The sequence below is a fragment of the Amphiura filiformis genome, chromosome 4 (assembly GCF_039555335.1).
Source record: "Amphiura filiformis chromosome 4, Afil_fr2py, whole genome shotgun sequence".
In the NCBI taxonomy this organism is placed as follows: domain Eukaryota; kingdom Metazoa; phylum Echinodermata; class Ophiuroidea; order Amphilepidida; family Amphiuridae; genus Amphiura; species Amphiura filiformis.
Window position 1 is genome coordinate 20,011,490 of NC_092631.1, and position 13,980 is coordinate 20,025,469.

Sequence of the window (13,980 nt, forward strand, 5' to 3'; positions counted from 1 at the left end):
TTGTACTTCCAATTACAATCTGATTTAGTATGATCTCCTGAGCATTTTCATATATTTTTTATCGAAATCAGCCAAGAAATGAGCTGATATATAAATGAACATCTGTAACATCTGTAACATCTGTAGACCGCCTTACTGCGTCGTGTAACCTTTGGCCAAGTTGCGCCTGGTGTAACAAAGTAATAATATGTTCATAAATTATATATGTGAAATAATATTAGGGAATAATACTTCTCATCATTTCGTAAACATTTTTGATTTCTTAAACTAACAGACACACTTTAATCGGATCTAAAGCATGTTAAGAGATACATGCCCGTGAATATATTATGATTTTGTTTTTTAATCATTCTTGTGATTGAGTTTCATAATTAGAGCGATGCGCGCTGCATCGAAACTTGGTTATAAAAACCGTTTTCCGTCTCCGTTTGTTTATTTCTTTGTACAATAACTTATATTTACTGTTTATAGTTTCATAATTGGAACTCTCTCTGCATAGCCGCAAATTATTTTGTCGGCCTCGTAATTTCTTTTACGCGAGGTGAGGTCGGTCATTTTAGTCGATTCCTTGTTCCCGCTGCTAACCTAGTCATCATTGGCTCGTATCTGATTGCTTATAACTTTCGTCACGTAAATTTTACTCCAGTCAATTTTCATTTTGAATGTTGTTGTTGCGTAAAATGGCGGCCTCCTGTGCAAGTTTTACGTCTGTAAGTTCCAAGCCGTCAGTGACGGGACAAAAATATTCCATGTCAGCTCCCACGTCGTTAGCGACTAAATTTCCGTTATCATCGGCGGCGCCATTGGTGGTTTTTTCGTTTTTACTCATATTCCCTCCGTTACCGAGCAAACACGTACTTTCCCGCGTTTTATCATCCGATGCCAATCCATCAGTAAAAGGGCTAAAATATACCGCGCTTTTAGGTTTCACTGTTACGTCGTCTTTGTTACCGTTTTGATCTTGATGAACAACATACGTACCAGACTTACGAACATAACGGGCAAGACGGATACAACTTGTGGAGATAATAACCACGGTGAGTATGACTAACGAAACAGATAACGCTATCTCGTATATGGCTGCTCTTGTAATCAGGAAACCGTAAGCAGACGTCATCACAGCTACCACCATAATAAAGAGACATAGAGTTTCAGTAAAAGCAAGTGACAGGCGTTTTTCGGTAAAGAAGAGTCGTCGCGATGGTACAAGACGATATCCAATTACCAGATATAGCAGGGTGTTATGGAAAACTATCAGGCAAGCTGGGAGTATCAGTGTAAAATAGCTTATCATATCTAGAGTTATCATGCATCTAAGATAAAGATAAAATAAGAAAAAATGACAGAAGAGACCCATGAATTATCCGACCTAAACAAACTATTGCTAACTATATGACTTCGGATACATAAATATTACTACAATTATGAGAAACGGGTAATCCAATTGGGAGGGCAGAACCTTGAGTTTCGCCATCTGAACTACACATACTTTATGCGGTTGGACTCCCTGGGTGTGCTGGTAATACAGGGTCAAATGGGGGAGTTAATCCTAATTGCGATGGTTTGAGTTATTTTGAGAAAATAGGACTTTTGTGTGCGAATTTTCAATACAATACATAACAATTTCACATCTAAAAACACTGATTTATAACAAATTTACCAAATAACATTCATGATGATTCATGTTTGTAATAATGACCTTTGGTGACCTTTACATTTTTTAGCAGCGCCCTCTATTTTTACCAAAATGTGGGATAGGTCGTTTTTATATTGAGCCCCTCAATTAGGACATGGGCTGATCTCGAACTGCGTATGTCTGGAATGATTCAGGTCACCGTGATCAGCGAAAGTGTGCGGGACTGGGGGCTTTTGGGTTTTACAACAGACTATAAAGATCAACGCTCTGCTATCGTGATCTGAGGCTGGGACTGGGGGCTTTTGGGTTTTACAACAGACTATAAAGATCAACGCTCTGCTATCGTGATCTGAGGCTGGGACTGGGGGCTTTTGGGTTTTACAACAGACTATAAAGATCAACGCTCTGCTATCGTGATCTGAGGCTGGGACTGGGGGCTTTTGGGTTTTACAACAGACTATAAAGATCAACGCTCTGCTATCGTGATCTGAGGCTGGGACTGGGGGCTTTTGGGTTTTACAACAGACTATAAAGATCAACGCTCTGCTATCGTGATCTGAGGCTGGGACTGGGGGCTTTTGGGTTTTACAACAGACTATAAAGATCAACGCTCTGCTATCGTGATCTGAGGCTGGGACTAGGGGCTTTTGGGTTTTATAACAGACTATAAAGATCAACGCTCTGCTATCGTGATCTGAGGCTGGGACTGGGGGCTTTTGGGTTTTACAACAGACTATAAAGATCAACGCTCTGCTATCGTGATCTGAGGCTGGGACTGGGGGCTTTTGGGTTTTACAACAGACTATAAAGATCAACGCTCTGCTATCGTGACCTGAGGCTGGGACTGGGGCTTTTGGGTTTTACAACAGACTATAAAGATCAACGCTCTGCTATCGTGATCTGAGGCTGGGACTGGGGGCTTTGGGTTTTACAACAGACTATAAAGATCAACGCTCTGCTATCGTGATCTGAGGCTGGGACTGGGGGCTTTTGGGTTTTACAACAGACTATAAAGATCAACGCTCTGCTATCGTGATCTGAGGCTGGGACTGGGGGCTTTTGGGTTTTACAACAGACTATAAAGATCAACGCTCTGCTATCGTGATCTGAGGCTGGGACTGGGGGCTTTTGGGTTTTACAACAGACTATAAAGATCAACGCTCTGCTATCGTGATCTGAGGCTGGGACTGGGGGCTTTTGGGTTTTATAACAGACTATAAAGATCAACGCTCTGCTATCGTGATCTGAGGCTGGGACTGGGGGCTTTTGGGTTTTACAACAGACTATAAAGATCAACGCTCTGCTATCGTGATCTGAGGCTGGGACTGGGGGCTTTTGGGTTTTACAACAGACTATAAAGATCAACGCTCTGCTATCGTGATCTGAGGCTGGGACTGGGGGCTTTTGGGTTTTACAACAGACTATAAAGATCAACGCTCTGCTATCGTGATCTGAGGCTGGGACTGGGGGCTTTTGGGTTTTACAACAGACTATAAAGATCAACGCTCTGCTATCGTGATCTGAGGCTGGGACTGGGGGCTTTTGGGTTTTACAACAGACTATAAAGATCAACGCTCTGCTATCGTGATCTGAGGCTGGGACTGGGGGCTTTTGGGTTTTACAACAGACTATAAAGATCAACGCTCTGCTATCGTGATCTGAGGCTGGGACTGGGGGCTTTTGGGTTTTACAACAGACTATAAAGATCAACGCTCTGCTATCGTGATCTGAGGCTGGGACTGGGGGCTTTTGGGTTTTACAACAGACTATAAAGATCAACGCTCTGCTATCGTGATCTGAGGCTGGGACTGGGGGCTTTTGGGTTTTACAACAGACTATAAAGATCAACGCTCTGCTATCGTGATCTGAGGCTGGGACTGGGGGCTTTTGGGTTTTACAACAGACTATAAAGATCAACGCTCTGCTATCGTGATCTGAGGCTGGGACTGGGGGCTTTTGGGTTTTATAACAGACTATAAAGATCAACGCTCTGCTATCGTGATCTGAGGCTGGGACTGGGGGCTTTTGGGTTTTACAACAGACTATAAAGATCAACGCTCTGCTATCGTGATCTGAGGCTGGGACTGGGGGCTTTTGGGTTTTACAACAGACTATAAAGATCAACGCTCTGCTATCGTGATCTGAGGCTGGGACTGGGGGCTTTTGGGTTTTACAACAGACTATAAAGATCAACGCTCTGCTATCGTGATCTGAGGCTGGGACTGGGGGCTTTGGGTTTTATAACAGACTATAAAGATCAACGCTCTGCTATCGTGATCTGAGGCTGGGACTGGGGGCTTTTGGGTTTTACAACAGACTATAAAGATCAACGCTCTGCTATCGTGATCTGAGGCTGGGACTGGGGGCTTTTGGGTTTTACAACAGACTATAAAGATCAACGCTCTGCTATCGTGATCTGAGGCTGGGACTGGGGGCTTTTGGGGTTTACAACAGACTATAAAGATCAACGCTCTGCTATCGTGATCTGAGGCTGGGACTGGGGGCTTTTGGGTTTTATAACAGACTATAAAGATCAACGCTCTGCTATCGTGATCTGAGGCTGGGACTGGGGGCTTTTGGGTTTTACAACAGACTATAAAGATCAACGCTCTGCTATCGTGATCTGAGGCTGGGACTGGGGGCTTTTGGGTTTTACAACAGACTATAAAGATCAACGCTCTGCTATCGTGATCTGAGGCTGGGACTGGGGGCTTTTGGGTTTTACAACAGACTATAAAGATCAACGCTCTGCTATCGTGATCTGAGGCTGGGACTGGGGGCTTTTGGGTTTTACAACAGACTATAAAGATCAACGCTCTGCTATCGTGACCTGAGGCTGGGACTGGGGGCTTTTGGGTTTTACAACAGACTATAAAGATCAACGCTCTGCTATCGTGACCTGAGGCTGGGACTGGGGGCTTTTGGGTTTTACAACAGACTATAAAGATCAACAGCTCTGCTATCGTGACCTGAGGCTGGGACTGGGGGCTTTTGGGTTTTACAACAGACTATAAAGATCAACGCTCTGCTATCGTGACCTGAGGCTGGGACTGGGGGCTTTTGGGTTTTACAACAGACTATAAAGATCAACGCTCTGCTATCGTGATCATGGGCTGGATTACAAAGTGGGGCGAGCAATAAATCCCAGATTCTTTATTCCCATTGTATTTATTTACTTGCCTTTCATCTTTGTTCAATTCATCAATAAGTCCTAACCAAAGAGCCAATCCAACAGGTACAAGTGGAACAACTGTTATTTTGGAAAAGCAAACGGAAGGGTATTTAGTGTCGCTATTCTCACAATAATGAAGAAGACGTATTAGTATTTTTTTCTGATATCTTTAATACTGTTTCTTATATCATTTAATTATTTTCCTTAAATTTTTACACAATTTACACGTTTAGTAAAATCAAAATATGGTTATCGTTGCAGGTATAGGTGATATGGACGGCAATCTGCCTTTTTTCTCTTCTCCATTGCGACTCCAATTAATGTACGTCAAATTGGTAATTAACAGTTACCTAAAAGCCATAATAGTAACAACCTCAATCGAGGATGACAATAAATAAATAAATGTCAAAAAGGACTTACAGCAGGCCAGAAGGCAACTGATAGGTATAGAGAATCGATTATTCTCATCTGTGTTCCTTATCAACAGGTAGATCGCTTGTGCTTCAATGGCTGACCACAATAGGGCAGCAATAGCGAAATACTGCACACAGGCCTTAAAAGCGACACATCCAAAAGGCAGACTCGAAACGTGATCAAGAGCAAGAAATGAGACGTAAAGACAAATCAAAGAAGCCCAAAAGAAACACATTATTGTTTGGTATGTTGGTAGTTTCCTCTTCGTGATGATGACACTAAAATGAAATACGGTTAATGAAAATGTTTAAAAATGCGATATTGAACAATTCTGCTTTATAGTCGAGGAAGATGGCCGTATGGAGTGGAAGTTATGATTGATTTGCTTTCAGTAATAACCAGGAGTGTGTAGATTCAGAATCATATATGTGTGCATTAAGTCTTAAGTGACGAATAAGTTGATACTGTTTTCGATCAATTGGGAGTATTTTGAAAGTTTGACCCATGTACATTGTTATTAATGTTATTTGACCTATTTTGACATACCGTATATATCTCATTAATTAGGCCTCCAGGAGTTAAACGACCATTGAAGTGTTTATTCATAACGACCAGAGGAGCATTATGTGATATTTTATAACTTGATTAAAGCATTTCAATAATTTCTCTCCCCTTGTGTGACCTTTGACCTCAATACCTCAACAATACCCTTGTCACCTTCATGGCTCCTGGCAGAATATAAAACTAAATACATACATTTCTCTATTACTTGACAAAATGTAGCATTAGTACGCAACTTAACGGCCATACTGAGTCGTCAATGACATCTATCATCGACTATTAGATTCAACCATTTTACCTCAAACCTCTCATGACAGAAAATGTTATAGGAAACGTCGAAGATATACTTACCTTATTAAAAGTAAAATTATACTGATACAAATCCCACCAATGGCAATGTAAAATGCGACTTTGGTGTAAGATGACCAAGTTATTTTTGACCAACATTCGTACTCCTGTGGATTGGCATAAAAAGAATGGAAATTATATTAAATATACTTTATTGATAATACGCAACGGTCGTGAGTTACAACACATTTTACAAAAATGTTTGGAGCTGCTGTTTGTGTGTGTGTTTTAATTTATTTACCAACTCAATAACACTACCTCGGATGATTCCTACCGAGACATAATGCTATAGATAAATTCTGATTTACTTTCGATTACCATTTGGTCTCGTAATTGCCGCTACGCGTTAAAATCATTTGGATCAGTGGATAACAAAAGGTTCGGATGGTTCATTGACGTTGTCCTCATCTCTGTCCACCGTTTCTAGGATTCTTTAAAATTGACCCGAAACTAAATCTTGGCTACAAAATAAAAGTTGTTTAATTAAAGTGTGATTTTTGTTTTCAAGATGTGTTGGTTAACGCGAATACAGATTTGGTACATCGGAAGCTATCTGAAAGGAAATGCTAATTTTGATTTTAAAAAGTTGCCAACATCTATGTAGAAATCATTACAGATTCGTAACAAAAATCAATTTAGCTTGTACTTTTGGGAGAGCGAGTTGGCGCAGCGGTAGTTCCCTCGCCTTGCACAACTGAGGTCCCAAGTTTAAGCCTGGCCGTGCCCAAGGCCTGTATGTGCACTTGGTTTATCCCGGTCCATGCTCGCTCTCGCAGGTTTTCACCGGGATCTCCGGGTTCCTCCTGCTTTCAAAATCGATGATTAGCTGTTTGGTTATCAAAATCATCCTTCACTCAATGGAATTTGGGGAGCTGCAGAAAATGGGTGGACGTTACAATCTAAGTGCGGATAGGTTTGCTCCAGGTTTGACTGCAACCAGCCTAGTTGATGCGATCTGATTGTGATAATTCACCACGCAGCGAAATTACAGCGCTTTGAATCCTCTGGAAAAATGCGCTATATAAACTCCGAAATTTATTTATTTATTTATTTCACATTATGACGTCTTATCTATATTATATTGCGTTGTTTGTACTTATTTTGGTATCACTGGATGGAAGAGACCCATAGTTAAACATTGGTACCAAGTGTAACAGTATATACGTATGGAAAAATTGGGGTTCTAACAACCCCTTTCCCCTTTGGTAATTTGTGTTACAAACAGTGGCTCCGAAAAACGAGGGTAAAATAAATAAAACACAACATAAAATAGTCTCCAGAATTTAATATTACCGTTACAGCTACAAATACTCCAATGCTGTTACATTCACACGTAATACTCTTTTCTGCTACCGTTACTGTTTTGCAGATGTTTGTCGTCGATTTACCATCATTGTCGCCATCAGTCAATACGGCACACTTCACTTCTTTACCTTCAAGAATTCGCGCATCATTAACATGCTGTAACATAGATAGTAAAATAGAACTATGCATGTATCATTTCAAAATAATAATGTAATGGTTAAGTATATACTATAATATGGTGGTTATTATATGTGTGGGATGGGATGCACTGTATATGAATTGCATAATCATGCGCGTATTCTTGGGGGGGGCTTTGGGGCGCAAAGCAGGGGCAGCCAAAACGAAGGGGTGGCGGAAGAAGAAGGGGCGGCAAAAAGAGGGGCGGCGGACGAAGAAGGGCGGCAAAAAGAATTAGAAAAGAAGCACTATACATCAAAATGTGTTGCTTTTGGGGCGGAGTGCATATAAAACCTTGGGGCAACCTTTTCGGGCTGTTGATGAAGGGGCGGCAAAATTAAATTTTCTTCAGCCCCCCGGGTGAGGGGCGACGACGGTACGCCACTGAAAATTGATAATAAATAACTTCGTCAGAGGATAAACAAGCAGAAAAAAGAGCTTTTTTCTGCTTGTCTCCTTTATCAGTCCACTAGTGTCACTAGTGGACTGACAATGACCAATTTGTCTTTCGGAAGAGAATTGAGATCTTCTTCCGATAAGACCCTGCTTAGTCAGCCTTGGGCACATAGAGGATCTGGTTTAAATACCTTCTCTGTCTCTGGCCCGAGGGAATGGAAAAAACTCCCTAAAGCCATCAAGGAGTCTCCATCAATTCCAGTTTTAAGGCGCTTATAAATATCTCTATGTATATGTATATGGTCAATTCCAGCCAAAGGGACAAAATTCTCTCTGGGGCCATTTTGAAAATGTTTTCCTTTTCAATTCTAGACTTATCAAATGAGACGATCATATCTAGTGAATCATCAGGTGGAAGTGCCATCGGATTGAAAAATAACTTTTCTTGCTAGACCAAATAAAGTGTTAAATGCGCATATGCATGTTACCCACGAATTCAAGCCTTTTTCACCTGTTGTACGCCATAAAATTTCACTTTCTTTAATATCTTTCAATATTTTATGTGTGACTCATATACACTAGAAATCGGTGAAGACTTTGAACGTAAAATAGAATTTATTACATATATCTACAGAGAAATATTTTTGTTATTACAAATTTTAAGAAAGAACCAGGTGTACAGTTAAGATTGTGTCAATTCTTCGAACTCTTTCCAAAGTGGCTGTCATTTAACATTACTGTATTATTTCGAAAGATTAGAATAAATGTTTCATATAAATATAAAGTTAGATTTTGTATCTCGTCGCAGGATGAGGATCTCGGATGGATTCGTGGGTAACAACGTCTGGAAAATAGCAATTCCTATTAATTTTTTTTAATAAAAAAAAACAAACTTTTCCGTATGTCAATAATTCAGGCTGCAATGGCACTAAAATGAATTTTAATCAAAATACAAACTACATGGAATATTTAGAATGGATCATTATGGCATTTTGGGTATAAAAATGTTGAGAATAATGAAGTTGCCCAATTCAAATAGATAGAGCAAACAGTTTTATATTATTATTTTAGTCAAATCATTCCATATTTTCATGCAGCAATATTCTATTAACTCGTGTTTGAGAGTTCCTATGAACTAAAACACTATCAATACATTGTTAACTATAATTTAAGTAGGGATTCGTGGGTAACTAAAATGTTCGTGGGTAACACATATTTGAAGGTATGTATTGGTAAGCGGCAAAATAGAAAATATTACAGAAGGTTGGAAACCATCATGCGGTTATTCCTCCATTGTGTTTCAATGACTCCCGTTTCTCTAACCAATTGCATTTACCCAAAAAATGGTAATTTAGGATAATCAATCAAAACTTCATGATACAGCTTCAGTATACCTTCAAGAGGACGCTATTAAACAGGACTGTTTTGGAACCTATTTCGCATGTTTTCAAAATGTTAAGATGCATAAGAAACATATAATTTACGAGTAAATCCTTGGATTCGTGGGTAACGCCGAATTCGTGGGTAAAGCTATAAGTACTATAGTACCGTTTGGGGTTTGCGTTTCTTAGGTGCATAAACTTTAAGTACTGTAAAAATTATAGCATACCCATGACTTGAATGTGTGCTGATTTAAACTTAAAATAAACAATCTCCTTGTTTTCAAGGTTAGCATCTATTCGGGATTCGTGGGTAACAAAAGTTTAAACCGTCTTAGATTGTTTTTTAAAGCGGTGAACGTATTTTTACGATTTACAAGTTTAAGCGCTTGTCAAACTAAATTCAGTGTCCAAAGTCATTAAATGTTAATTTAAGTTATGGCAATTATATTTGCTGGACTCGTGGGTAACAGTTGATACGTGGGTAACGTCAAATTTGATTTTATGGAATTTTATGGGTAAAACGTATTTGCATAAAATAATCACTTGGACCTCAGAATTATAGAACGCAACTTCGTTTCATGATATAGTCATTTATGGCATATTCACTTAACATTTTTCAGAACGATCATTTTATTTTTGATACGCGGGTAGCAAAATTATTAGCCAAATTGACTTAATGGCCTCTAGAGTCCACAAACTTTGGTGGAATTCAATCGTTTTACATATGATGAGAGATCATGCAAACGTCTTTCTAACGGTAATAATTTCATTTTGATTGAAGGACATTCAATGACATATATGGTGCTTTATCTTTGAATTCGTGGGTAACGCCAATTCATTTAAGCCATCATAACTTGTCCCCTGGTATGACTTGCTAGTAAAGGCCTATATGCACAAAGAGAGCACATTGGACGTGACATGATATGCTCCATCAATAACGTGATTTCCTTTATTACTGACATTTTAAAGTGGAAAGTTAACATAGAGAGAATTTTGTCCCGCTTTCGCTGGAATTGACCATATATATTATTTGCGATGGCGGGCCTGGTGAAAAAATTAAATTTATTTTTATAATTCCCGTCGATCATGCCCTGTTTTTCGTGAGAGGAATTGTCATTCCCCGCTTTAATATTACACTGTCTTCTAATCAGCTAGGAGGTAACTTTATTTAAGGTCTCACCGTTATATTATATGGTATTTCCACGGTGATTTTTCCGCATTCGTAATCTGCAAGTACCATTGACACCAGTGGACTGACAATGACCAATTTGCCTCTCATTAACGAACTAGTTGTTATCTGTTGCCTAGTATTTCCACCGTACGCTGTTAAAATCGCCTTTGCACTCGCTTAAAAACAAGAGAGAATGTCCATAATAGGAAGGCATTTGACCATGACAAAAAATATTACTTAACTTAGTTTATGGACTTTTATACCTACCGAAGTAATAAAAAGTAATACATTAGATATTGTTCATTAATTTCCCACTTTTGAGTGTGATCATCACAAACATGGTTCAATTAGTTCATTCTTCCCATTATTATAATATTGCTCCCATTATAATAACATTGCTATTTTGGAGGAGTGATAGGCATGGTGGCAACTGCTTTTGCCAAAATAGCCTCAGTTACATTGTTCAATAGGTGACAATAAACATAAAAAACAACAAAATCAAAACCATTAATACTATTACTGATAATATTTGACCAAATTGACACGAACAGTATCCGCACAAACTTACCGTTCTTACCGAGCTGTTTAAAACACGTTTCTTTCCTTTCAATATGAACATAAGCATAAGTGTCTTTGGATATTTGTGTCTTCATGAAAACGGAATCGTCACCTGGAGTGTCCGTGTCTATAATATTTCTGGTAAAAGCTACGTCACCAACTTTGACTACGAATTCTTGGGATGATACTGCCATTTGATGGTCAACCGAATTTATAATCGTCAATAACGCTTCTGTTGACATGAGGGTTCGATTGTTTCCAGGACAAGGACGTAAATGGTTTGACGTTAAAATGTGGTTTGTAGTATTGACTAGTGCTAAGGCAATCTGTAAAGAAAAACATAATGGGAGATTATTATAATAATGGGAATCATGAGGTTTTTTTTATAAAATGCTTAACAATAGCCCATGAGGAGTGACACAAGTCAAGAACTTATATATGCACCTAGGATGGTGCGCCGCTGTCAGTTACGTCTCCGACTACTCCATCTGGTAGGCTATTCCCAACGTAAACTGCAGTGTGGATGAAGGTCCTGGCAGTAAATATGGTTCTAGAAGCTGGTACTGTGAGAGTATGGCAAGGCATGGACTGGAGCGGGTAGCTCTTCTGACTACAAATGACTTTTGTAGCAGTGCCTTCAGATCTGTTGGGCACAAGCTGGTATGTATTTTGTAGAGGACTGTTGCTGCAGCAACTTGACGTCTTTAATGGAGAAAATGTGTCATTCAGCTCTATAATCGTTTCCTCTTCGCTCACACCTATAATTCGAAGGGCCTTCCTCTGGATAAAGTTTAATAATCCTCAATAATGATTTGAGGACTAAAGTCAGGATACGGACGTTTGGGTACCCAGATAACGTCATAAAAATTAAATTCGGCAATTTATAAACTTGTGCAGTCATGCAGTTCCTAGGAAGTAGACCATGACATTTGGATGACAAGAGTCGACAGTCTCACTGCATTGGGGTATGCTATGGGTATTGTAAGTACCATTTAATATTACATTCTTTAAGGTGGTACTACACCTAAACATTTTGTGACTAATTTTACCTTTAAAAAAAACACTTCACACTGGTAACCAAAGCTATGTACATATAGGGGCAAGGAATCTAATTACTTCACTGAAATGTCAGTGATTCAAGACAAGTGGTTCATTATATATGTTAAGAAATGAGGCACATTCTAGTGGTACCTCTTTTCGTTATCATAAATGACGTACCGCTTGTCTTGAATCCAGTGTCTAGTGTTGTAACTGAATTCCTTGCCCCTATAATATACATAACTTTTGTTGTTACCAGTGTGTTATGTTATTATTTTTTAAGAAAAATGCTAAAGTACTAACAAATTTACCAAAGGGTGTAGTACTACCTTAAGATGCTTGTATATGATATAAATACAATTAACCAATAATCTTACCTGTGGCAATGTTGCCTCTTCCTCAACAATATTTCTCATGGTAATTTGGATATTGACCAGATCATTTGACGTTATTGAATGAATATCTGTTGTTAAATTATCCAGTGCAACTGCCACTTCTACAACATTCGAAAGCTCGACTGGAACCTTCAAAATATAATATGCAATATTATTTTGTATCAATCATACTCGAAGGTTTTGCGAACACGAAACTATACAAGTAAACACATACCATAAAAATGTATGCCTATACTTACATCTGCTAATTTGTCCAAATTTAGTTCAACTTTATCGCCGCAGTCGGACAATTTTGGATCATTCCAAGCAGCACCTAAGTGTTCGTGCGACGCACACTGCCTTGTTGCAATTGCCTCGTGACCTTGAAAACAAACGGGGGCAGAAAGCCTTAATATGCAATGTTATCCTTTATTATTACGCTGCCCTTAATAGTACCACTAAGTACACTCAGTTTAAAATGAAGGCTAACTGACACTTTCATTTCGGCAGTTTACACTTTATTTTCAAGAGTCTCATGGGTTGCATAAAATACAGCAACATCATTGCAGACCTTATGCAATTTGTTATATTATTCCAACTTTAATTTTCTAAAGACCAAATTTCATTAGATGTCGTACTCTATTTCGATGGCAAGATTATCTGCTTACCATAGGCCTAAATAACGTTAATATAATTGCAGTTTTGTCATGAATCAAACCAAAGGTAATTAGTCTGGTGCCTTAAAGTCATAATGTACGATCTTTTTTCAGAATTTACCTTTATTTTTTTCAAAACCGATTTTTTGGCATATTTGTAATATTTAAACATGTTCTAACTTAAATCTATGAGCAAACTGTCAAATTCGTCCTATTTGTAGTAAAACGGGACGATTTTCTGTTGGTCCGACATAAAGTCATAATTTTTATTATGACTTTATGTCGGCCACGATCGCAAACCGTAGTCTCCTACAAAACTAGCTTGGTTACGCTCACTCCACATGTGGAGGGAGCGTTACCAAACTGGCCGCGTAGGAGACTATCTCTGAGGCCGCACTCGCTGTCCTAATCCAAACAGTGCGAGATGTTTCGAGTGATAGAGGTGAAGTTTATGATGTTGTTTCTTTGCAAATTCCCAACGTTTTTCGCGTCCAAATGTATTGGGAACTTTCATAATGATTGCATATTATCATTTTAGAAGAAAAAAAGAAAAATCTAAAAATTTAAAAAGATCGTACATTAAGGCTTTAAGCCAAAAACTTGAAAGTAGCATCCGCACAATGTTTTATTATGTTTTCTATATCTCTGAGACCTACCGATCCAGAATCTTGCGGGTACCACCCTGACACACATGAGCATTTTGAAATTACATTATTTGTGATCCTTGGTCCTAGACTTTTCCAATGCTTAAGGGTGTCAGAGTGGCACCGCCTGATTCTAATCCAGTAGGTG

The 13,980-nt window shown here is 38.9% G+C and overlaps 1 protein-coding gene across 1 annotated transcript in view; it reads right to left on the reverse strand.

Moving 5' to 3' along the window:
* LOC140150035 (hyalin-like) overlaps nucleotides 1–13,980 on the reverse strand; it is a 22,514-nt gene continuing 8,534 nt past the window's right edge. Inside the window, exons 13-21 of the mRNA XM_072172040.1 lie at nucleotides 12,793–12,914; nucleotides 12,536–12,682; nucleotides 11,131–11,446; nucleotides 10,572–10,738; nucleotides 7,425–7,592; nucleotides 6,135–6,238; nucleotides 5,229–5,500; nucleotides 4,817–4,886; nucleotides 1–1,313 (exon numbers count right to left, since the gene is read on the reverse strand). Coding sequence (XP_072028141.1) covers nucleotides 647–1,313; nucleotides 4,817–4,886; nucleotides 5,229–5,500; nucleotides 6,135–6,238; nucleotides 7,425–7,592; nucleotides 10,572–10,738; nucleotides 11,131–11,446; nucleotides 12,536–12,682; nucleotides 12,793–12,914 — 2,033 coding nt within the window. The 3' untranslated portion in view covers nucleotides 1–646. The remainder of the gene's footprint in view (nucleotides 1,314–4,816; nucleotides 4,887–5,228; nucleotides 5,501–6,134; nucleotides 6,239–7,424; nucleotides 7,593–10,571; nucleotides 10,739–11,130; nucleotides 11,447–12,535; nucleotides 12,683–12,792; nucleotides 12,915–13,980) is intronic.